We start from the raw sequence: 26,760 nt of genomic DNA, 5'->3' as shown, positions 1-26,760 counted from the left end.
TTAATTTAGGTAGTTTTTGTGTTCTGATCGAAGCCATGTTCCGTGACCTCTGAGCTGAATTTTCTGTAATTTTCGTCATGCTTACATCAGTTTTTCTTATCAGATAACTAACAAATATGCTGCCATTTGCTGTTTTGTACTTTTGTGACGTATCATGATATAGTTTGTTGCCTTGTACATGTTTGTAGACATGCATTAGTTGAGAGAGCTGCATGATTATCAGGCCATATTCTTATTATCTGACTAAAACAGAACAGGGTGTGAGCAGTTCTAGTAATAGAATTTCGAGAATATATTGAGAAACTTAAGTGTTTTAATAAGCTGTATACAATAGAAGTGTATAATAAACAAGTTTTTGCAGGAGTTGCAAGGGGAAAAATCCATACTTTTATGCGGAAAATAAGTGGAAGACCTTCCTTACTTGAATAGAAAAACACTTTCATGTGTTGTTGGAAAAATAATCTTCAGAAATAAAAAGTCGGACAAAATCCTTGTTCTGGTGGAAAATAAACAGCAGAAAAAAAGATGAAAGTTCTTGTAGGAAATTAAAAATGATGCTGACATACTGGATGGACTGTTTATTGCACTGATGAGATTTGGAGTGGTGTAAACTATTCCAGAAAGTTTGTGTAACAACAAGAGAATATGCTTTATGCATCAAAAATGTAGGTGATATCCCAGAGGAACTGTTCAAAAGTAGTGTGATCGGAGGTGTGGAATTAAGACACATGGAAGGAGAGATATAATGTGCAACACTGGAAATGAAGAAGGCTTCATGCAAAGTGTTGGCTTCTGTTATATTGGGCACAGATGTGTACAGATTATCATTCTGAGAACAATGCTAAATGTTATGAAGAGTGGTTCAGAAGCATCCTCAAAGCTTACCTAACTGATCTGTGGTTGTTATAGATAAGGATCTGAAACACAAATAATAAATTCAATATCACAAAATCCGAGTATGAAGTAGGAGGAGGATTTCATTACTAAATAACTGGAAAGTAACAGTGTACATCTTTCATTTGTTACCATAGCTAAGAGGAATTAACAGGTCTACAGGAACACTCACAATGACACTTCATGTTACGATCTTGCTTGACACATACTCATCTAATGTCAGTCAGCAGCAGAAGTAATAAAAGTAGTTTTATTTTATTTTTTATTTATTTATTTTTGTGATTCATCATTCTGATGACGTAAATTTATTCGAGCTCATTGCTGCACATCACAGCGCATGTCTTCATGTACTGTTACAAATGTGGAACTCTTTCCATTGTTCATCGCTCCAATAGAGTGATACTTGTATATTGAGTATTCATAAACAATTTCCCATTTTACAGCTTCTGAAAAGGAAGAGGCATGTCCTCTACAAGCAACAGCCACTGAATTTGGCAGTGCTGTATTAGAACCTGAAAACAAATTTGCCACTATTCACTGGTGGAAGTGGCACTTATTGCACATTATAAAAGTGACAGCACACTGATATGACAACTAAGACCAACCAAAGCCTTGCATAGATTGCAGCTACTAATGCAGCTGCTTTATGAGCTCTTAACTGTAACTATGGACATTATTCATTAGTAATGATACATGATGTAACCAACATTCAAGCTCTACATCCATGTTTCCTTCAGCACAATAGAAAAGTAAATTGTTCACATAATTACAATGTTGCTTCTGTGACACTTTAAAGTTGACACTTGCGAAAAAGAACTCAAAAAGGGATTCTTTGTCTTAAATGTTTCTGCTTAGGTCACCCCCTTCCAGCCAAAATATGATGTTCACATACAAAATAAAACTAGATATTTTCATGGTTCCAGTAAGATACAACAGAATGATGTTTGTTATCCAATGTTTTTCCAGAACATGAGCTCGCAGCCAGGGGTCAGTCATTATGAAGTGAATAGTAGGCACCTGATAGTCATTCTGTATTTGCCCATTCTGTTTTGGATTCTTGTGTTGTAGGTGGTGTGTGATGGTATGCACCAGTATGCTGCACCATTACCTTTGATGAAAAAAAAGCATTAAAATAATATTTTAAGATGTCTAAATTTAAATTTCAAAAAACCTCCACCAGAAGGTTACAATACTGGAACTTCTTTTTTACAAACCAAGCACTGGTATTTGTTTACAATTTTACAATCTGGGATGAATAACATGTACTTTTTTTTTTTTTTTGAAGGCCGTATTGCTACAGTGTACACTCTTTTGCTTGTTGCTTGGAGGCTATACAACAACAATGTACATTTAAATAGGTCCATGTCTTCCCTCAAAATGGTCGTCATGATTTATTTAGGCGAATAAAATCTACTCACCACATATGAGTATTTTCATGTGGGAAAAGAGAGAAAAACCAGATGATGTGAGATCAAGTGAGTAGGGATGGTGTGACAAACTGGTGACCTGTTGCCTTCGTAGTTCATCTTGTACAAGGACAGAGCAGTGTTCAGGGGCATTGTTATGTAACAGCAGCCCTCCCGTGCTAAAGCTCAGGATACTTTATGACAAATTGAATTGTGTAAACAGCGAAGAATCTCCTTGTAGTGAGTTTTGTTTATCATTGCACCATCTGGGATGGATGCCATTTGAACAATTCCATTTGAACCAAAAATAGTTCAAGCATCACCTTGCCTTTTGACCTGTATGGTCATGGTGTATTGTATTCTGGCTATACTGGCATTTTCCAGGTGGTAGATTGTCATTTAAGTTGTGTATCATACAGGAAACATCATGTTTTGTCTCCAGTTATGACTGATTTGAGAAACGTTGGATCATTGTCACCACTTCTGATTAGGTCCCTACAAATCATCATGCAATCATAATATTGGTCTTCCATCAGGAAATGTGGCACACAGTGCTGTCTAACACATTACATGGCAGAATTTTGTAGCACGTACCATGGCTGACCTGCTGCAGCTGTGAAATCATCTACCATTTGGGAGCAGTTGGCATGTGCCTCCAATGCATCCTCAGAAATCTTGTGTTCGATTTGAACCATTTGTGGCCAACCATCATCCTCCAAACTGTTTGTGTTTTGCAAATAACATCGGTGCCACCTAAACACAACCCTGTGACCCAGTGTATTATTACTGTGAACTTGCTGCATAATTTGAAACATTTCAGTAATGGTTTTGCCCAATTTCTGGCAAATGATAATATATTACCGTGTATTAGTAATGCATATGAGGTGTGATTTGGCTGTTTTGGATATTTAATTTATTGGACTGTCAAAAAGGTGATATGCGTATTTGAGTGCTGGGCGAATGGATCATAGAATTTGCATTAAATTCTGTGAAAAATGGAATAAAGTGCAGCACCCCATTCAAAATGTTGGCTGTGGCTTTTGGCAAGTCTTCTATGACTAAGAAAAGAGGTCATGAGTGTTATAAACATTCCAAAGAGGGTAAAGAAGACATCGAAGACAATGGTTGCCCTGGATGTCCTCGCACAGCAATTAGTGACAGAATTGTGGAATAAGTAAAGAAAATGGTTCTGGAAAATTGTGGAATTGCCATGAGAGAGGTTGCTGATGATGCTGACATATCCTTTGGCTCAGGCCAAGCCGTTTTTTGAATGTTTTGGGCATGAAACATGTGGCCTCAGCAAAGTTTGTTCTGAAATTATTGAATTTTGACCAAAAACACCATATGGACATTGTTCAGTAATTGCTGAATGAAGTGGACAATGATACAGAGCTTTTAAATAAGGTTATAACAAGTGACAAAACATGGGTATATGGGTATGATATCAAAACCAAAGCCTGTTCGTCTTGAAGAGCCAAGATTGAAAAGAATTCAACAAATTCAGGCATATGTGAATGTTATTCTCACTCTTTTCTTCAATTACAATGGGTTAATGCATCATGAGTTCCTGCCTTATGGATATACAGTCAGTAAGGAATACTACCTGGAAGTTATGTGCAGTTTACCTGAAACATCCAAAGGAAAGAACAGAATTGTAGAAAAACTTAGGATATCAGTCCAAATAATCAAGAACGCAAGCCATTCTTTCCTTTTTGTGAATCTCGGTAAGCAGCCTGGGATTCCAATGTGCACATAATTTGTAAAATTGTGTCTTTTTAAAGACAATTTTGTGCTTAGTTGTTTGATTGCATTAAGAAATTCCAGTGCTAAAGTTGATGTTGTGAATTGTCAGTCTTCACGAATCTTTTCGTCCATGGCTTTTATCAAATCTTCTGAGATCACTGATGGCCATCCTGATCACAGTTCACCATGGACATTTTCCTATCTGTGCTTAAAATCTCTCACCCACTTACCCTGTCATACATTGCATTACGGTCATGTACATCTCATTTATCTGTCAATAATTTCCACTGCTGCAATGTTCTTTGCTGTCAAAAACTGAATCACTGGCCATAATTCATAGTCAGCAGGCTGATAAATTGTTTTACACATTTTGACATGACACTGTAAAAGCACATTGTAACACTGAAAATGTACATGGCATCATTTAGCATGCAAGGCATGCCAGCAGTTGGTGCACATGTGCATTTCGGTGTCCACACAGACGCTACTTTCCAAATAACCTTTGTACTTCGTACTTCATCTAATATGTGTTCACTTACTTGATCTTTGTTAGTTCATCCACAATATTCATATGCACTCCTTGTGATAATTCCAATACTGTCAAGTTGTTAAGTTAAAAAACTATATGCAAGCTGGCATTTTATACCATTTTCTTGTAAGCCAAGGAGACTTGCATCCCAAAAATTTAAAAAAAGTTAATCTCTTTATTACACAATATTACCTGTGTCTGCAATCTGATAATCAACTTAAATGCTGAAGGTGGACAACTTCCTTAATTTCATTCCCCAAAATGAAATCATTGTTAACAGAAAGCAGTCTTACACCTTCAGAATAACCAGTTTTTATCTATCAGGGCACTGTAACATACTAACAACATAGAAAATATACAAGATCTTGCTGCTGAATATGTTCTCTAATATAAGAGTTGAGATCAGGATCCATCACTTTGACACACAAACCATAACTTGAAGCTCTCTAGAAGGGTGCAAGAGCTGAAACACAAACATGATCTTTTTCTTCCATATGATCTTCATTTGTGATGATGGCCCATTCCCTCTTGGATTCTCAATTCTCTTTCACATTCTTTTTATCAGGTTTGTTTTGCTTCTTTATATACATTTGAAATGATTTTATTTCTTTTATTCTCCCTCTCATTAATTCCCCCCCCCCCCCCCCCCGCCCCCACTCCTCTTATTTTCTTATTGCCTGTATTTTCCACTTCTGTTTACACACTCACTATTCATTCAAGTCTTGCTCTCACTTTTTTACCCATTAATAACCGCATTCCTCTATTATTACTTTTATAATTTGTATCTCAGCTTTCGATCCATTGATACTTGAGAATATTTTCAGAAGGGGGAGCAATTTTTTGTCTCATGTGGCACCTGTACTTCTTATTTCTATTCCCCCTATTCCTTTCTTTCCCTTTCTCTTATAAAATTTTGCGTTAAACTAACCCAAATTAAAGCAGTGCACAAAATCTGTTCCTGTCTTTTCAGTAAAAGTATATTTTACATGCTGTTGTACATTTTAAAGCACAGCCTGACCACAAGGAAGCTAAATCTTTACAATGTCTTTGCAACATGAAGCAGCCCGGTTAAAAGTTTCTGTCACATTGGTAGCACAAACAAATCCCTTTGACAGCCAACTAAAGCCATAAAGATGAATTTGTACTTCCAAATGTACACTTCCCAATAAAAAACAGTATTTAAAAGACAGTAATAGACTTGGTTATTATTTTTTCCATTAATTTTGCTGGCTCAGTTTTTCTTAGGGTAGTCACTAGGGCTGCTACGAAATTTTGAAAGTGATGTACTTTAGACACAGTTCCATTATATGTTTTCTATGACCATTTTCTTCCAATTTAATTAATCTGTCAAGAAGCATTCAAAATTATTCCTGACAACATGGTGCTCTTTGTGTTAACTTTTTCTCCTCTCCATTATCTCAGAATAATAAACTGGTATACTCCTTACCTTGCCAGTTTAACTTGTTAAACTTATTTTTGTGTATTCATTGTTTGTGTAAGAAATTGTGAGTATTAAGTTTCATTTATATCATAAAAATATCCTCTGTCATAGGTCATACCACAAAGTTTTGGCATTGTTTGAACTCAACATTCATTCACTATTGCATAAAGTCACACTTTTTCACTTCTTGTCTCTTAAGTAGTAACATAATTTGTCATTGTTTGAATTCTATTAGCTTTATATCAAAATTTAAAATCTGAAATTTTAATTTAAGTACTTCATTATAAAATTAGTGAAATTGCAGAAATTGCAACACTGAGAAACATCAACTGTGCAAATTGCCAAATACTGGATTAGATTAGATTAGATTAGATTAGTTTTTCGTTCCATAGATCCGTTCTGAGGAGATCCTCGTGGATGTGGAACATGTCAATTTATTTTATTTTTTTTTAAGCTGAAATAACAATACTAATAGTATGAATATATACAATACATCATTTGTTTCTATTAAAAAATTCGTCAATGGAGTAGAAGGAGTTGGCCACTAGTAAGTCTTTCAGGCTCCTTTTAAACTGATCTTTATTTGTAACTAAATTTTTTATGTTTACTGGCAAATTATTGAAGATGAGTGTTCCTGAGTAGTGGACCCCTTTTTGAACTAAAGTAAGTGCTTTTAAGTCCTTGTGCAGATCATTTTTGTTCCTGGTATTGTATGTATGAACTGAGCTGTTTGTTGGAAAAAGAGATATATTATTTAGGACAAATTTCATTAATGAGTAAATATACTGAGAGGCAGTAGTTAGTATACCCAGTTCTTTGAAGAGGTTTCTACAGGACGTCCGTGAATTTACTCCACAAATAATACGTATTACACGCTTTTGGACTCTGAAAACTTTTGTTTGACTTGAGGAGTTACCCCAAAATATTATACCATATGACATTATGGAATGAAAGTAGGCAAAGTATGCAAGCTTTTTCATTTTTATGTCGCCTATGTCTGCTAACACTCGAATTGCAAATACAGATTTGTTAAGGCGTTTCTGCAGTTCTGTGGTGTGCTCTTCCCAACTGAATTTATTATCAAGTTGTAATCCCAGGAATTTAAGACTGTCAACCTCTTCTATCTGCTCTTCTTCGTATTTTATCCATATGCTGGGTGGAAACCTCTTACAGGTTCTGAATTGCATATAGTGAGTCTTTTCGAAGTTTAATGTCAGTGAGTTGGCTTTAAACCATTTATTAATATCCATGAAAATATCATTAGCAGATCTTTCTAGAACTACACTTGACATACTATTTATTGCAATACTTGTGTCATCTGCAAACAAAACGAACGATGCTTCTGGCAGTCTAACTGATGAGAGATCATTAATGTACACAAGAAAAAGCAATGGCCCTAAGATGGATCCTTGTGGGACACCACATGTAATTTCTTCCCATTCTGATGATGACTGATGACTTAATTCACTAGTCCCTTGCACTGACACCCCTTGTTTCCTGTTAGTGAGGTATGACTTGAACCATTTTGCAGCACTGCCCGTGACACCATAGAATTCTAATTTACTTAAAAGGTTTGTGGTTCACACAATCAAATGCCTTTGACAAATCACAGAAAATACTTGCTGCTTGTAATTTGTTATTTAATGAATTAAGTACATTTTCACTGTAGGTGTAAATAGCCTTCTCGATATCAGAACCCTTCAGAAATCCAAACTGTGTTCTTGATAATATGTTATTTGTGGCCAGATGGTTGAGCAGCTGCCTGTACATTACTTTTTCTAAAATTTTTGAGAATGCTGGCAAAAGTGAAATCGGTCTGTAGTTTGATGGTATCTCTTTATCCCCTTTCTTGAATAGAGGCTTAACATCTGCATATTTTAGCCAGTCAGGAAATGTCCCAGTTATAATTGACTGGTTACACAAGTAACTCAGAATTGTACTAAACTCACAAGAACATGCCTTAATTAACTTTGTTGATATTTCATCGTACCCACTAGAATGCTTTGTTTTTTAAAGATTTTATTATGGAAGTTATTTCTTTTGGTGAAGTGAGTGATATATTCATGTACTTGAAGCTATTTGTGAAGGCTAGTTTCAGATATTCAAGGGCATTATTTACTGATCCTGAAAGTCCCATTCTATCAGTAACGGATATAAAGTACTTGTTAAATAGATTTGCCACACTATGCCCATCAGTTACTAATGTGTCATCTACCCTTAGTGCTATTTGCTCCTGTTCCTTTCTGGTTCTACCAGTCTGCTCTTTCACTATATCCCATATTGCTTTTATTTTGTTCCCTGACATTGCTATCTTCTTCTCGTAGTGCATTTGTTTAGACGTCTGAATTACTTTTTTTAATGTTTTACAGTATTCCTTGTATTTAGCTAAATCATCAGCATTGGAGCTATTCTTGGTCAACAGATACATTTTCCTTTTTGTCTTACAGGAAATCTTTATTCCTTGTGTAATCCATGGTTTTATTATAGACTTCTGTTTAATTTGAGTAACTTTTAGAGGAAAACAGTTTTCAAACATGGTACTGACATTGTTCATGAATGTGTTATATTTTTCATTCATGTCATGAGCACTATAAACATCTTTCCAGTTCATATCTTTGAGCAGTTTTCTAAAACACTCAATTTTTGGTTGATTGACTACTCTCCTGTACTCAGATTTAGCAGTCTTGATAATCTGCTTAGAATTTACATCTAAAACAAGGGGCTGCGTGTCATGATCTGATAGTCCATTTATAACAGGTTTTATGATATGATTTTGTTCCTTTGATTTGTCTATAAAAATGTTATCAATGGCTGTCCTTGAGGATTTAGTGATCCTAGTTGGAAAGTTTACAGTGTGAGTTAGATTGAAAGACAACATTGCTAACTGCAGTGAATGCTTACTGGAAGATTGCATTAGAAAATCTGTATTAAAGTCACCAGCAATCGAAATTTCTTTGTTTCTTCCTGTTAAATAACCCAAAAGAGCTTCTAGATGATCTAAGAATAGATTATAATTTCCTGCAGGTGCTCGGTAAATAGTTATTATTATATAGGATCTGTTATGGAACTCTACTTCTGTTGCACATGCTTCTAGATGCTGGTCTAAACAGAATTTATTAATGTCAATGTTCTTGAATTTATGGCAGTTTTTGATAAATGTGGCAACTCCTCCTCCATCCATATATACTCTGCAGAAGTAGGAAGCTAGCTTAAATCCTGAAATGTCTAACATATCTATATCAGTGGTCACTTGATGTTCAGAGAGGCAGATTATGTCAATTTGGTTAGATGAATTCATTTCATCGATACAAATGAGTAGTTCATCAACTTTATTTCTAAGTCCCGGAATGTTCTGGTGTAATAAAGATAACTGATACTGCATACTAATGGGATTGTAACTGCTTTGGCGAAGATGAACTGGCGGTTTCTGATTACTTTCTGTTAAACGTTGTTTAAATGGAGGCTGTATGATAAAATCTGACTCCTGTTCATCTGTTTTCTCAAACTGAGTGTGTCTGCCAATCTCTCTTAAAACTCGTTTTCTTTCCCCCTTCCCTATCCTAAAAAAGGCATCCCAATGACACCTGTGGATGTGGTTACACAATTGATAAGGCATTGGTCTCTCATTTTGGAGGAGTGAGTTTCAAATGATCATTTGATCATTCATATTTTTTTTTTTTTTTTTTTGTGGTAACCCAAAATCACTTCTAGCAAATGTTTCCTTTCAAAGGATGTGACTGATGTTCTGCACCATGTTTGACATATGCGAGTGTGGAGTCCTGTAATAAACCTATATTTGTGGTACCTTAAATTCTAATTTTACTTTTCTTCTAAATGAATTCAAACTCTGAGGATATGTTGAATAATGTAATATGACTAGGCGATAGAGATTGTAGTGTGGTGGCACATGCACAGGTCCAACAATGCTCTCTCTTGTGTGAATAAAAGTTAGTTTTATACAATGTTTCATGCAATGAAGAGGCAACAAATGAAGTGGAAATGTGAAAACATCACCACTTCAGTGCTGTTTACTTAGACTGGTTTCATGCATACCATTACTGGGACCATAAACTTCTCACTCTACGATGGTTATGTGAAATCTTTCATTGATTAATTTATCGATTGATTTTTTATTGGTCCAATTCTGTCATACTGCACAAACACTACAGCTGACACTGGACAGGTCAAAATAAGAATACATTGCAGTATTGTGGCGTGCTTAGTGGCAAAATGTAGTGTTTTTGGATAGGTCCCACTCTCATCTGCTGTATACTGGTGCATGCATACATGTTGGATGCTATCATGGTTACTGTAATCTGGCAGCCTGCACCTGCATTTTTGCGCGGCATAGTGGACAAGATCCAAGGGTGATAGTTTGGGCAATTTGTTGGTTGTGAATTTGTTTGTCATGATCTTCCAGTAATCATACTTGTAGAATTACATAATAACCATCCCCTCTTTGATTGCATGCTATGACATTTAGCACATGGGGCTTCACACAATGCTGAGTACTCAGAGCTTTATGTCATTTGCATATTGGCATGTACCTGATGTATGCTGTGAAGTTCATTTTAGAACTGTTCCTACTTTTCTTGAAAGCATTTACATTTCTGAGATGTAAATCATGAAATTGTGGGCATGTTCTGGTTATTTGTTACAGCCAGACACATCCAAGGAGTCTTTAAAAATATCTGCAGAGGAGGAAACAGAACAACACAAGACTGAAGAAAAAGTAAGTAATCATTCAAAACAAAAGTGGATGATGTTTTTATTATTTTCTAAAAATAAGAATGTATGCATAATGCACATGCACATGTATACATCATCAGCCCCCCCCCTGCCGCTCCCTCCCGCCCCCTCCCCTGGTCACGCACACTCAGTTCTGGAGTTTAAAATTTTTGTGTTTGGATCATTAAATTTTTCCTTCATTCAAGAGGAATGGAAAGGAGGAAACTGAATGAGTATGATGTATCCAACCCTGGGTACTAAAGGAAAGGATAAATCTCTGGATCAAGGAGCAGGAGTAATGGTACTGAAATGAAAGTAACAATGGAAGATTTAACTGTAAATAAGCTTATGTGGAAAGGGTATGTGGTTAGGATGCCCTACAAAAATTAATGCAAAGATCAGAAGATTTGATATTGTTTCACTACTGTACTTACTGAACCAATCTAGTGTTTATTCTACCAGTTTCTTCTCACTCCTGGTTAGTCATGGAAGTTCCTCTAAGCAACTTTTTCGTGGAAACCCCGTATGGATGGTTCTACTATTCTTTTGCATTATCAAAAATCTTTACCTCCTGTAACTGTACACTTGAAATTACTGAAATATGTCTTTTTCATTACATCTAAAACAGACGGGAACCAAGTGACTTCCAGGATAAGGAGTCACCATCTACAAAGTGACAATGGCATTTCAGTGCAAAGAAATACACCATAATTTTGCTGGGGGATTTTAATGCACTATGAAAAATTTCAGGTGCATTGTTGGGAACTACACTGCTCAGAAAAGGATAAACAAGAATGATAGAAGGCTAACAGAAATCTGTAGAGCAGCTAACCTAATAATGAAATCCAGTGTCTTTTAGCATTTCTCTAGAAAACAGAAGACATGGAGCTCTCCAGATCTCAATTTACATGTGTAATTTCAAGTAGATCTTCTTCCAATATCTAGAGAATACTACCAAAAAATCCAGAATCTTAAGGAATGTAATGCTGAGTTATATTCTGGCCACCATATATCTAAAATCAAACCAAGGACTCTGAAATGTGATATTGATAAAGTCAAACAAGAAAGTAAGTTTAGTGATAAATTGTAAACCAAAAATCCAGAAAATAGGAAACAAGTGTAATTATATCTTGCTCAAACAACAAAAAGAAACAATCAAAATACCTGCTTGGTGGAATCTGGAATGTGATAAAGCAGTGACAAAAACATGAAAGCTTGGCAAAAAGGGAATAAAGACAAGAATGCTGAAAACAGGACAAGATTTCTTAAAATAAAGGAAGCAGCCAGACTGTAGAAATATTATGAGAAATTAGGATAAAAACCAATAAAAAGAAATAGACCATGACTTCAAAGTGAACAATACTAGAAATCTGTATAAGACTTTTGAAAGAAACTTAAATAAATATTCTTCACCAGACCTTTGCTTTAAAGACCAAAACTGGCAAATATCACATAATAACCAAGAAAACTGTTACTGTGGTGACAAAAGTCCAGTAGCCATACATAATTATGAAAGTGTTGCTGGTTTGTGCACAAACTGACCTCTCAATTATGACCCACAAATGTTCAGTATGATTCATTTTGGGTGATCTAGGTGGCCATATCGTTTGCTTGAATTGTCCAGAATGTTCTTTGAACCAATCACGAACAATTGTGGCATGGTGCGTTGTCAGCCATAAAAATTCTATTGTTGTTTGGGAACATGAATGGCTGCAAATGGTCTCCAAATAGTCAAATATAACCATTTCCACCAGAGGACCCAGTCCATTCCATGTAAACACAGCCCTCATAATTATGGAGCCACCACCAGCTTGCACAGTGACTTGTTGACGACTTGGATCCATGGCTTCATGGGTCTGCACCATGCTTGAGCCCTACAATCAGCTCTTACCAACTGACGGTTTTCCAGTCATCAAAGATCCAACCAATATGGTCATGAGCCCAGGAGAGGCTCTGCAGGCAATGTCAGGCTGTTAGTAAAGGCACCAGTATTAGTCATCTGATGCCAGATAGTGCTACACTGTCCTAAAGATGTCTTTGTTGTATGTCCCACATCGATTTCTGTGGTTATTTCAAGCTTTGTTGATTGTCTGTTAGAACCAACAACACTATGCAAATGCCGCTGCTCTCAGTCGTTAAGTGAAGGTCAGCGGTCACTGTGATGTCGATGGTGAGAGGTAATGCCTGAGATTTGGAATTCTCAGCACATTCTTGACACTATGTATCTTGGAATACTGAATTCCATAACGATTTCTGAAATGGAATGTCCCATGTCTTTAGCTCGAGCTACCATTCTGCATTCAGAGTCTGTTAATTCGCATTGTATGGTCATAATCATGCGCGACACCTTTCCACATGAATCACCTGAGTACAAATGACAGCTCCACCAATGCACTGCCCTTTTACACTGAAGAGCCAAAGAAACTGGTACACCTGCCTAATATGTAGTGCCCCTATGAGCAAGCAGAAGTGACCCAACACCATGTGGCATGGACTTGACTAATGTCTGCATTTTCGTCAGTGTCTGCATTTTCATCAGTGTCTACAGTAAAGTTCAGTAGCATGTGTCGATAGCCTTTTGTTTGTCTTTATAGTGCAGTTCTCCATGTTCCTTAGTATGGATAGGGACTGTGATAGCTGTGTGTGGATGCGAGCCAAGCTGGTGACACATTGCTCTCAGCTCCAGGCTGTGATGGCTTCGGGTACATAGTTTGGAGCTGCAGTGGATGGGCATCATTGTTGTGGGCGAGCTATGGGGATCCAATGGATGTTCAGCACATCTGAGTCCACCAATGGGTCTCCACTGGTGGCAGTTACTGCTCACACTGAGGTTGACCCCTACCCACGGTCGAGTGGGAGGCCACCTCAGGGTGTGGCAGGTGATGGAAGACTTCCCAGGGGGCTGCACATAAGGCCTTCCCGATTAATCTGACAAATAAGTTGCAGGTGCTGTCTGTGACCAACACAATCCATAAGCCAGATGAAGCTTGTCCTGTATCAGAGGAAACCTCTTAGCCTGCAAGATCCAGGCACTCACAGAGGATTGGATTATTGATAGCTGGGAGCTCCAGTGTTAGGCAATTATGAGGCTGCTCAGGAACATGGCTGTCAAGGAGGGGAAGAAAACCAATCTGCACTCCATGTGCAATCATTCCAGATGTGGAACAGGTCCTTCTGGATCCCATGAAGAGCACAGGTTGTTGCCAGCTGCAGGTGGTGGCTCATGACATTACCAATGATATGTGTAACTTCGGATTGGAAGAGATTCTTTCTGGTTTTGAGTAGCTAACAGAAGCAGTAAAGGCTGCCAATCTTGTTTGTGAGATGAAAGCAGAGCTCACCATTTGCAGGACCGATTGCAGACTTCTGTTACAGAGCTGAGTGGAGGATCTGAATCAGAGGCTCAGACAGTTCTGTGGCCACGTAGGCTGCAGATTCCTTGACTTGAGCCATAGGGTCATTTGGTTTTGGGTTCCTGTGAGTAGGTCAGGAGTCCACTACGCACAGGAGGCAGCTACTTTGGTAGCAGGGGCTGTGTGGCGTGGGCTGGGTGGCTTTTAGATTAGAGGGTCTCAGGGGAAACACCTAAAGGGTTTGAGTTTTGAAGGGTGCTGGTAAAACACAGAAAGAACGTAGATCCAGGAACCATCAGTAAAACAGTTGTGAATTGTCGTAGCTCTGTTAGGAAAGTACCAGAGTTCCAAGCACTAATAGAAAGCACTGATGCTCAAATCATTATAGACACTGAAAGCTGGCTAAAGCCAGAGATGATTTCAGTTGGTCTTTTGTGGAGTGCCTAATGGTTTTTCGAAAGGAAAGGCTAAACACAGTTGGCAGTGGTGTGTTTGTTACTGTTAGAAGTAGTTTATGTCACAGCGAAATTGAAGTAGATAGTACCTGTGAAGTAGTATGGATAGAGGTCTTTCTTGGCAACTGGAATAAAATAATAATTAGAGCCTTTTACTGACCTCCCAACTCAGATGATACAGTTGCTGAAAGGTTGAAAGAAAACATGAGTCTAATTTCAAACATGTATCTACTCATACAATTATACTTAGTGGTGACTTCAAAGTATCTTTGATATGTTGGGGAAAACACGTTTAAATCTGGTGGTACACATAATATATCATCCAAAATTGTGCTAAGCGCATTCTCTGATAATTATTTTGAGCAGTTAGTTCATGAGCCCACTTTACCATCATGAAGACACACTTCACCTCTTAGCAGCAAATAATCCTGAGCTAATAACGAGCATCAAAATGAGTAAAGGGATTAGTGGACACATGGTTGTCATAGTGAGATTGAATTTTGTAACTCCAAAATTTTCCAAAAATAAACAAAAAATATACCTATTCATAAAAGCAGTTACAAACTCACTTGATGCCTTCCTGAGAGACAATCTCTGCTCCTTCCAAATTAATGATGTAAGTGCAGACCAGATGTGGCTTGAATTCAAAAAAATAGTATCGACAGTAATTGAGAGATTTATACCAAGTAAATTAACAAATGATGTAGTTGATCCCCCTTGGTACACAAAACTGGTGAGAACACTGTTGCAGGAAAAAAAAAATCCAAAGAGATTCTGGTCATACGTAAAATACGGTAGCGGCAAGAGACAATCAATGCTTTTTCTGCACAACAGCAGTGGAAATGCCATCAATGACAGTGCTGCCAAAACAGAGGTACTAAACAAAGCCATCCAAAATTCCTTCACCAAAGAAGACGAATTAAATATTCCAAAATTCTAATTAAGAACAGCTGCCAACATGAGTAACTTAGAAATAGATATCCATGGAGCAGTGAAATAGCTCAAATCACTTAATAAAAGGAAGTCTTCTGGTCCAGACTGTAAACCAATTAGGTTCCTTTCAGAGTATGCTGATGCAATAACTCCATACTTTACCATCATATACGACTGCTCGCTTAACAAGTGATCCATATCCAAAGACTGGCAAGTTGCACAGGTCACACCAATATTCAAGAAAGTTGTGGGAGTAATCCACTAAATTACAGATCCATATCATTAATGTCCACATGCAGCAGGATTCTGGAACATGTATTGTGTTCAAACATTTTGAATTACCTCATAGAGAACGGTCTATTGACACATAGTCAATACAGATTTAGAAAACATTGTTCCTGTGAAACACAACTAGCTCTTTACTCACATCAAGTGTTGAGCACTATTGACAAAGTATTTCAGATTGATTCCATATTTATAGATTTCCAGAAGGCTTTTGACATTGTACCACACAAGTGGTTTATAGTCAAATTGCATGCTTCTGGAATATTGTCTCAGTTAAGTGACTGGATTCATGATTTCCTGCCAGAGTGGTCACAGTTCATAGTAATTTATGGAAAGCCTCCAAGTAAAACAGAAGTGATTTCTGGTATTCTACATGGTAATGTTATAGGGCCTCTACTATTCCTTATCTACATAAACGAATTAGGAGACAATCTCGGCAGCTGTCTTATGTTGTTTCCAGGTGATGCAGTCATTCATCATGCAGTAAAGTCATCAGAAGATCGAAGCAAATTGCAAAACAATTTAGAAAACATATATGTATGATGCAAAAATTGGCAATTGACCCTAAATAATGAAAAGTGTGAGGTCATCGACATGAGTTCTAAAAGGAATCAGTTAAACTTCGGTTACATGATAAATCAGTCAAATCTAAAGGCCGTATATTCAACTAAATACCTAGGAATTACAATTACGAACAACTTAAATTCAAAAGAACACATAGAAAATGTTGTGGGAAAGTTGAACTAAAGCCTGTGTTTTATTGGCAGAACACTTAGAAGATGCAACACATCTACTAAAGAGACTGCCTTACAATAAGCTTGTCATCCTCTTTTGGAGCACTGCTGCATGATTTGGGATTCTTACCAGATAGGATTAACAGAAGACATTGAGAAAGTTCAAAGAAGAGCACCATGTTGTGTATTTTTGGGAAATATGGGAGAGAGTGTCACAGACATAGTACAGGATTTGGGGTTGACATTGTTAAAACAAAGGCTTTTTTCGTTGTAGAGGAATCTTTTCACAAAATTTCAATCACCAACTTTCTCCTCTAAATGCGAGAAATATATTTTTGACGCTGACCTAAATGGAGAAATGATCATCATAATAAAATAAGAGAAATCAAGCTTGCATGGAAAGAGATTGGAATAATAGAGAATTGTTTTGTAGGTTGTTTGATGAACCCTGTGGCAGGCACCTCAATTTGCAGAGTATCCACCTAGATGTAGATGTAGATGTATGAAACAGCCAGGGTGTGTGGGTCTGTGGATCTTAAGAAAATGGTAATATGTGTGAGAGTGTGGTTTGGATGGGGTAAAAAGTTCTATGGATGTGGGTGGCCCAAGATTTTAAGGGGGACTGCAGGTCAGTTTGAATCACGGAGACAGGATCTTGATGGCAGATGCTGTACATAGAGGTTTCAGACAGCTGGCATAGAACTACATGTACATACTATGAACAGTCAAGTACGGCAGTGGTAGATTGCTTGTCTGGTGGGAGGATAATGATGAAGTCATCAGTTTTCAGGGATTGAAGAGCCTGAAGTTCAGCAGATGACAGATTATGGTCGTGTTGTAGGGACCTGAGGAAGGGTTGTGAAGCAATGCTGAATGCGACAAATTCTTGGAAGGCTTGGAGCGAATGATTCTAAGGTGGTGGTGGGGGATGAAGTTGGGATTGTGGTTGGAGCTGTTCAAGGCAGGGTTCAGTGTCAGTTTTGCTGTTGGAAAGGTTTTTGCTTTGGGTTGCAAAGTGATATTCCCAATTGATATTACATGTGAAGGAAATTAGGTCTTCGCCAAAGCAGTGTGGTTCAATGCAGATGTAGGCCAAAAAAATGAGGGCGTTGGATAATACAGATAATTCAGGCTGAAAGTGCCTTAGATGAGACATTGAGAACACTGTACTGTTGTGACTTGTTCTTGTGACCATAAGTTACATGGATCTGTGAGGCAATGATGAAAGCTGGTTAGCCAAGCTCAGTTAGTAAGAGAGAGGTGGTGGTTGAGGGTGTGGCTGTTTAGGGAGCTGCAGAAGGACAGAAAGGGAAGCACCACTGTTGAGGTAGCTTAGGAGAAGGTTGTATAGCTATTTGAGGTGAAGTCTGTCATGTTGTTGCAGTTTGAAGTTGGCTGGGTGGATGATACCATCCAAGGAAGCATGGGGGGCAGATAACAGCTGGATTTTATAGGAGGAGAGGAGTCTGTTGAAGTGGAAATATTCAGATGAGGCATAGAGGTCACAGATTAGCTGAGTAAGTGCAAAAGATTGCTGTATTTGAAACTATAAAAGAGGTTGGTGTAGAGTAGGATTAAATCCAGAAACAGGGACATTCAGGGCTAGGCATTTGGGAGTAACTCCCAGGGACAAGCAGGTTTCAAGAAACAAAATGTTGAACTTTGTTTTGATAGTGCAAAAGCATGTTTTAAAAAGGAACAAATGTAATATGTTATGGGATACATCATCACAAGAGAGGAGGGTTTGGAGTGTTAGAGATGGTAGGAGTGGCAGAAAAGAAGCAGCAGTGTTTGGAAAAAGATAGAAAAATGGAAGAAAAGCAAGGAGAAAGATCAGAAAAATTTGTATGAAAATTGTGAGAACAGACTAAGTTGAGCAAGAGGTAATGAGTGGGTGAGAATTTCTTGCCAGATAAGTAGCCTATATGGTATGAAAAAATTATGATGGGAAAAAAATCAGTTGGAAAAGTCGTGAAACAAGAAAAAAATTAAAAACAGGGCAAACAGAAAGAGGAAGTCATTGGGGAAAAATTAATGTACTGTGTTCAGAAAATAAAATAATGCAGGAGACAATAGTAAAAGTCGACCACAGAGGTTTGGCAAAAAACAAATACACAAAAAAGTGAAATAATTGCATACAAGCAAGCCCTAAGTGGAAGGTGGGAAAGAAAACTGCTGCCAAATTTGCAAATAAATATGATTGGGAGAAGGCCCTGCAGTGTATTAAACCATAACCAAAGTGCAAATTCTGAAATACCAATGGACCCATTTACATGCACAGAAATCAATATTAAAAAAGATGCAGGGGCAAGATGTTGGTTAATATAGGTGGTACAGATAAATAAACAAATGGACTACCACATAAGGTTGAAAAAGGATGACAGTTTGAACAAGATAGATGACCATAAAGACTGACAAGGGGATGGCCACACGGAGTAGTACATCAATGAAAATAACCAATTTTTTAAAATATTGTTTAATTGGATAGATAAAAGTTCCACCTACCAAATGACAGCAGGATCAAACCCATGAAAAGATAATGAAATTTGCAAGCTTTAGAGCCCTTCTTCTGGCAGAAGGGTTGAAGTTTAAGGAAGAGGACTTGTGATGTTTAGAAAATGGGAAGATTTTGAAAGTTACCCAGAACTCCAAATCAGGGGAGACATTCTGGATGGAATGAGGAGGAAAGACTGATTGTTGGGCACTGTGCCGGGCAAGATTTGAAAACCTGATAGCTTAAAGGTGGACAATATGGTTATATGAAAGACAGAGATTACTGCCAAAACACCATGCATGATTTAATAAAAGCAGAAAGCTAAGTGCATTGCATGTGATAGAGGTGGTAATATTCAGGTCAGAACATGAAAGATATAGAACATTAAAGGAGAGTGAAGAAAGGAATAGTTATGGTGAAGGAATGCTTGAGACCAAAGAAAGTATTGTAAATTATGGCAGGTGGGTTGCAAGGACCAAGGACATATTGTAACCCCAGTTCCCACCTGCAGAGTTCAGAGTTCGTCTTTCTTCACTTGCTTTTAGTTTTTTTGATCCTTCGTAATATGACGGAAAGTCATCAAGTAAAATAGAAGTATTTCTGGCATCCCCAAGTGCTATATAAATGATTTAGAAGACAATCCGAGCAGCCGTCTTAGGTTGTTTGCAGATGATGCTGTCATTTATCAACTAGTTAAGTGATCAGATGATCAAAACAAATTGTAAAATGATTTAGAAAAGATATCTGTGTGAGGTCATCCACATGAGTGCTAAAGGGAATCCATTAAACTTTGGTTACATGATAAATCAGTCAAATCTAAAGACTGTAAATTCAACTGAATATCTGGGAATTACAATTAAAAAGAACATAAGTTGGAAGAAACACATAGAAAATGTGGGGATTTTATTTGTGTCCTGCATTTTATTGGCAGGACACTTAGAAAATCTAACAGATCTGCTGAAGAGACTGCCTACACTATGATTATTTGTCCTCTTTTAGAATACTGCTCTGCAGTTTGGGATCCTTACCAGTTAGGATGAACAGAATACATCGTAAAAGTGCAAAGAAGGACGGCACATTTGATATTATCATGAAATAGGAGAGAGAGTGTCACTGAAATTATACAGGATTTGGGATGGACATTATTAAAACAATGGCATTTTTTGCTGCGGCAGAATCTTCTCATGAAATTTCAAACACCAGCCTTCACTTCTGAATGTGAAAATATTTTGTTGACATTGAACTACACAGGGAGAAATAATCATAATAAAACAAGGGAAATCAGAGCTCACACGGAAAGATATGGGTGTTCATTTTCTCCAAGTGCTGTACAAGATTGCAATAACACAGAATTATTGTGAAGATGGTTAGACGAACTTTGTGCCAGGCACTTAAATGTGATTTGCAGAATATTCATGTAGATCACATATTACATTTGTTCCTTTTGAAAATATGCTTTTGCACTATTAAAACAAATGTTCAACATTCTGTTTCTTGAAACCTGCTTGTCCCTGGGAGTTTCTCCCAAATGCCTAACACTGAAGGTAGCTGTTTCTGGATTTAATCCTATTCTACACAAGCCTCTTTTATAGTTTCAAATACTGCAGTCTTTTGCACTTACACAGCTAATATGTGACATATATGCCTTATCTGTCAATTTCCACTCCATCCAACTTCTCTCCTTCTACAAAATCCTGCTGTTGTCTGCCCCTTATGTTTCCTTGGATGGTGTCACCCACCAAGCCAACTTCAAACTGCATCAGCAAGACAGACTTCACCTCAAGCAGCTATCAAGCCTTCTCCTAAGCTACCTCAACAGGGGTGTTTCCCTTTCTATCCCTCTGCAGCTCCCTAAACAGCCACACCCTCAATCACCGCTTCTCTCTTACAAACCAGCCTTCATCACTGCCTCACAGACCAATAGAACTTATGGTCACAAGAACAAGTCACGACAGTACAGTGATCTCAATCTCTCATCTAAGGTACTGTCTCATCCTGAATTACATCTGTCATCCAAGGGTCTCACTTTCAGGCCTACATCTGCATTTAATCATGCTGCTTTGGTGAAAACCTTATTTCCTTCACATGTAATCCAAATCTCATGCCATTCCTTGACATTGATTTCATCCTCGCTTCTAATCACATTAAGCATACTAACAAACTACAGTATTTACATTTTGACAGTTGCCATCCTTTCCATGCTGGACATTTCTCCCATACAGCCGTGGCATTAGAGCCTAATATATTTGTTCAGATGCAGACTCTTTATCACAATTCACCGCCATTCCCACTTCAGCCTTCGCTGGATGTAATTACCCCACCAGCCCAGTTCAAAAGCAGATTTCCCGGGGCATCACATTGTGTCCTGGTAGTGCTGATTCCTCCAAAAAACTGCTTAGGAGTACACCTCATGTCATGTAGAATTATCCTTGTCATGAATGTATTGATCAGCTACTTCAAGAAGGCTCAGGGATGCTACTCAAACTTAAAAATCCTTGCAAATTCCAGGTTTGGGGAGGAAGATAGTTAATAGTGAGCAGGTTGGGAGGAAGAGAGGGGGGGGGGGGGCACAACTTTTCTTTCCTCTCAGCCAGCTGATATATAGTAGCCATAAGCAGTTGTTTAACTGCAGTTTCTAAACACTGATAATTTATCTGTAATAATATTTGTATAGTTAACATGCTTTCGATTATTAAGTATTTCAAAAGGTGTGATTTATAAAACTCACTTAAAATTGAATTTCAGTGCTAAATTAAAAGCACAGAAGTATCTGAGATTTTATGAAATTCCTGAAATATTCTGGTTCTTCTAGGTAAAACGTAATTCCTGAGGCTGTGACTTCCTAAAATCATGCTCTGAAATGAAGTCCATTCTGTTGACATTTTGCCCACCACACCTACAACAGCTTTTTGTCATGCTACCAGTCTCCACAATATCCTTGTCAGATCCTTTGCTCCTTCTGTGCCCACTCCCTTGCCCTATGGCTCCGGAGAGCACATCCCTGCTTTAAGACTTGCCCTATGCACCGTACTACCGCCACCTATACCAGTCCTGTATTTGGCAAAACGTATACTGTCAAAGGGAGAGTCATCTGTGAAATGACACGCCATATACCAGCCGTTACGTAAACACTGTTTGGCCTTTTACATCAGCATGGCTACCACCAAGTTGTCAGGATGACTGGGCATAGGCATAGGGTGTACACTGGCAACACACAACATCCTGTAGCAGAGCATGCTCTACGACATGACAGCCATGATCTCTGTGCCTGTTTCATGACACTTGCCATCTGGATTCTTCCCACAGACTCCAGTTTCTCAGAACTCCAAATCCACAGGTGGGAACTGGTGTTACAGCAGGGCCTTGGTTCTTGCCATCCACCTGGCCTTAATTTATGTTAATTTCTTCAGTCTCAGCATTTCTTCACAGTAACTATTCTTTTCTTCACTAGCTTTGTTTTCTACATCTTTCATTTTCTGACCTGTCTATTCCCCCCGCTCCCTACCTACCCCTCCCCCCTGTCAAATACAATGCAGTATTACCCAGTGCAGTCCCCAATAATCAGTCTTTCCTTCTCATTCTGTCTGGTAAGTCTCCCTGGCTTGGCGTTCTGGATGATTTTTCTGAATTCTATGTGATTCCTCAACTTCACCAGTCAATTTCCTTTCCCCTCTTCCCTCTCCTTCAACTTCCTACCAGAAGGAGCCATTGGCTCTAGAAGTTTCCACATCTAAATACCTTTGTATGTGTGTTCTCCTGCTGCCACTTGGCAAGTGGATTTTTTATCCATCCAGTTACATTATATTGTCTTTTCATACAGGATTTTGAGACTTGCTTTTCCAGCAGTTTTATGCAAGATCTCTTGCATTCTTTGTACATCCTATTGGTTTCTACCTAAAAGAGCAAAGGCATTAGTAAAAGCTAAACATTAGATTTCCGAGATGTTTCCTTTCTCCCCAAGGTGTATTCCACATATTCTTCCTACTTCAGAGCTCCCCCGTAAGTTTTCATTATTTCCTCCACAACGATGTTCAAGAGAACTGGGGATAATCAGTCTTCTTGCCTGATCCCTGTCTTTATTTCAAAGGGCTCAGAGATTTCTGTCATGGATTGTTTTATGATTTCCCTCACTTTTCTATGAATTCTGAATTCCTCCAAAATCCTAAGTAAGTATATCTGTCAGTTTAGTCGTATTCTTTTTGAAGTCACCAAAATTAGCACTGGCCTTAGCTCTGTACACCAGGATGCATCTACGTGGAAGCACAGAGAATAATGTTAAGTGAAACTGAGTTCTTCACAGCTACATTTGTCTTCACCTCGTTGTGAATGTACCAATGATGGCAGGATTTCATCTCTTGGAGCTACACCTTCAATTCATGATTAGTGTGCTAGACAAACCACTTCAAGGGCATAGTTAATCTGGTGTTTGAAAATGACTGGAGGGAACTTTGGTATTCAATCAGTTTTTGAAGATGTTGGAGAAAATTTTGAGGCAATGTTCCCTGGAAGTGTGCCTTTTAAGTTTATTCTTTCAGGGTTGATGGCAAGATATTTAGTATTTATGTATTAACTCAATATTTTAAAAAGCAGTTAGTGGGTGAAATTGGAGGAGCAGATTTGTCTCTTTGTTTTGATGAAACTGTGAATGCACCTACAGAGAATGAGCTTCAAACTGTAATGGTCTGATTCCAAACAAATGCTTTTGATATGCTATGACATTTACAGATTTTCATCATTGGTAAAGCCACATTCACACTGCAAGTTAAAAGTGCATTGGATGATGTCCAGCTTTCTCATTTGAAGCTACAGTGATGGGTTGTAATGGATCCATGGTGATGGGTTATGATGGACCCAATGTTAACAAAAATTGTGAATCGTCTTATTAATGGGTCTCTGATCCTGTTAGGAAGAAAACACTTGGTTGATGATGACACATCCAACATACACATAATCCAAAATCATTCCACAAGGAATTACAAGATTTTGATGAAAATGCTTCAGAGATGATGTTGTTTCTCTATAATTTTTTGATGACCAAAAATTTCATTGGGAAGATTTTGAAAAAATACAATCAGATATGAAACTTCTGGGTCATTGTTTTATGAGACCTATTTCTTCTAGATGGCTTCCACCTAGAGGGACTTTTAAAACAACAGTTAGCTGCTGAAAAATACGTTCTTCAGTTCATATCCTAGCACAAAAGCACCTTGACAAGTTCTTTGGAGTAGAAGAATATTGCTAAACTATTAAAAGACTATCAATGCAGAAATGATGTTTGCATGTGAAACTGCTCATACACGCTCAAGATTCACTGGTTTATTTGAGAAGATGGATCCTTTAATGCATCTAATCTATAATGAGCTCACAGACCTTGTTATAACACTCATGAATCGATTTTATGTTAATGCTGCTCCATTGATTCTTGGGGTATTTTGTAATAAGCGTTACTTGACATTGAAAAACATAGTGTTCAACACTATGGGAAGTGAATGTCTTAAGAAGCTAAATGCATAAGAAATGTATTATATTTCCATGGAACCTAGGAAATGATATTTTCACACTAGTACAGTTTGGAAAAGTCATCGTTGGATAGTCCTGTGTTGTGGTATTTTTGTTATTTGCATCCTGCAAAGAGCGTGAAGGACAATTAAATAAAAGCAGAGTGAAATATAGCTGCAGTTCCTGTTGAATACAGTGAAGGTGATATAGTTGACGAATGAAAGCTATTTACGTAAGAAGAAAAAAAAATCAGGTAGTGACAAGAACCCAGTGGATGTTTACTGGAATGAGTTTTTTGAGAAGTCATATACCTCTCAAGAAAATTATGAAGGCTGCACTTGCACTTTTGCATGGTAGTGCAGTTATAGAAAGGGGATTCTCATTGTCAGGGGGATCATGAATGAAGACAGTGCAGATATTTGTGAAGCAGCAGTGGATTCTCATTTGACTAGAAGAGATGCTGTGGTAATTGTGTTTGATGGGAAAGCTCAGTTTGTAATTATCACTCAGGAACTTCTTCAATTGGTGTGCACAGATCATGTCAGATATAAACAGTACTGTGAAGATGAGAAGAGAGTGGCTGAGGAACCAAGAAGAACATAAAAAGAAAAAAATGTTGCAAGCAAGTTTGAAGAGTTTGTTTTAAAAGGAAACAATAAATATTGAATACGGTGAACAGATAGTGAAAAAAATGAAATGCGATGGGAAGAAAAAGAGAAAAGATTGACAGATTTCTGGTTGATGCAAACAACTTTTTAAAAGAAGCAATAAACAGAAAGGTCTTGGTGGGAAGTAGTGTGGCCCAAGCAGTGTTGTAGAGTGCATAGAAAGATAGGGATCAAGAAGTACAGAAAATTAAAGATGGACAAGAGAAAGCAGTTGATAAGCAAAACAACAAACAACATTTTTTCAGAGAAGCAAAAATAAAGTAAGCCTGAAAAAAAATGATGGGGCTGGATGACTTTCCACACCTACATATGGCCAATTTAGAACAGCAGCTTGTCATGGCATGGACTCAACAAGTTGACAGAAGTCCCCTACAGAAATATTATGCTGTGTTACCTCTAAAGCCACCCACAACTGCAAAAGTGTTACTGGTGCAGGATTATGCATGAACTGACCTCTCGAGTATGCCCTGTAAATGTTGGATGGCATTCATGTCAGGCAATCTGGATGGCCAAATTCTTTGCTCGAATATCCAATTCTTCAAACCAATAATGAACAATTGTGGCCTGGTGACACGGCACATTGTCATCTGTAAAAATTCCATCATTTTTTGGGAACATGAAGTCCACGAATGGTTTGCAAAAGGTCTCCAAGTAGCTGAACATAACCATTTCTAGTCAATGATCAGTTCTGTTGGAGCAGAGGACCCAGTCAATTCCATGTAAACACAGACAGCCCACACTGTTATGAAACCACCACCAGCTTGCACAGTGCCTTGTTAACAACCTTCATGGGGTTTGCGCCATACTCAAAACCTACCATCAGCTCTTACCAACTGAAATTGGCACTCATCTGATCAGGCCATGGTTTTCCAATCATCAAGCGTCCAACCAATATGGTCACAAGCCCAGGAAAGGCACTGCAGATAATGTTGTGCTGTTAGCAAAGGCACTGGTGTCTGTCGTCTGCTGACATAGCCCATTAACGCCAAATTTCACCACATCGTTCTAACAGATGCAGTCATCGTACATCCCACATTGATTTTTGTGGTTATCTCACCCAGTGTTGCTTGTTTGTTAGCACTGAGAACTCTACACAAAACGCTGCTGCTCTCGGTTGTTAATTGAATGCCACTGCCCACTGTGTTGTATGTGGTGAGAAGTCATGCCTGAAATTTAGTATTGTCAGCACATTCATGACACTGTGGATCTTGAAATACTGAATTCCCTAATAATTTCAAAATGGAATGTCCCATGCCTCTAGCTCCAGCTACTATTCTGTGTTCAAAGTCTGTTAATTCCTGTTGTGTGGTCGTAATCAAGTGTGAAACCTTTTCACATGAAACGACTAAGCACAAATGACAACTCCAACACACTATCCTTTTATACCTTGTGTACACTATACTAATGCCATCTGTGTATGTTCATATCACTATCCCATGACTTCTGTCACCTCAGTGTAAAGTTCAATGATTTTCCCGGTTACTTTTTGTTATTCTTATATGTAGTTCTGTAATATTTCGTATGTCGATTAGAATTAAAACAATAAATATATTTGAGTTGGCTTGCTATGAGGATATTGGAGGCCAGATTAAAAGAAA

At 37.9% G+C, this 26,760-nt stretch overlaps 1 protein-coding gene across 8 annotated transcripts in view; it reads left to right on the top strand.

The window, feature by feature from the left end:
* The window catches only part of LOC126262309 (FK506-binding protein 5), a 202,809-nt gene that overhangs the window by 79,076 nt on the left and 96,973 nt on the right, over positions 1–26,760 (top strand). For all 8 annotated transcript variants that reach the window (XM_049958861.1, XM_049958854.1, XM_049958857.1 and 5 more), the window contains one exon: positions 10,674–10,745. In XM_049958861.1, coding sequence (XP_049814818.1) covers positions 10,674–10,745 — 72 coding nt within the window. The remainder of the gene's footprint in view (positions 1–10,673; positions 10,746–26,760) is intronic.

This window comes from Schistocerca nitens, chromosome 6 (genome assembly GCF_023898315.1).
Source record: "Schistocerca nitens isolate TAMUIC-IGC-003100 chromosome 6, iqSchNite1.1, whole genome shotgun sequence".
NCBI classification, from domain to species: Eukaryota; Metazoa; Arthropoda; class Insecta; order Orthoptera; family Acrididae; genus Schistocerca; species Schistocerca nitens.
The sequence above is the reverse complement of the archived record's forward strand: the minus strand, read 5'-3'. Positions and strand labels throughout refer to the sequence as shown.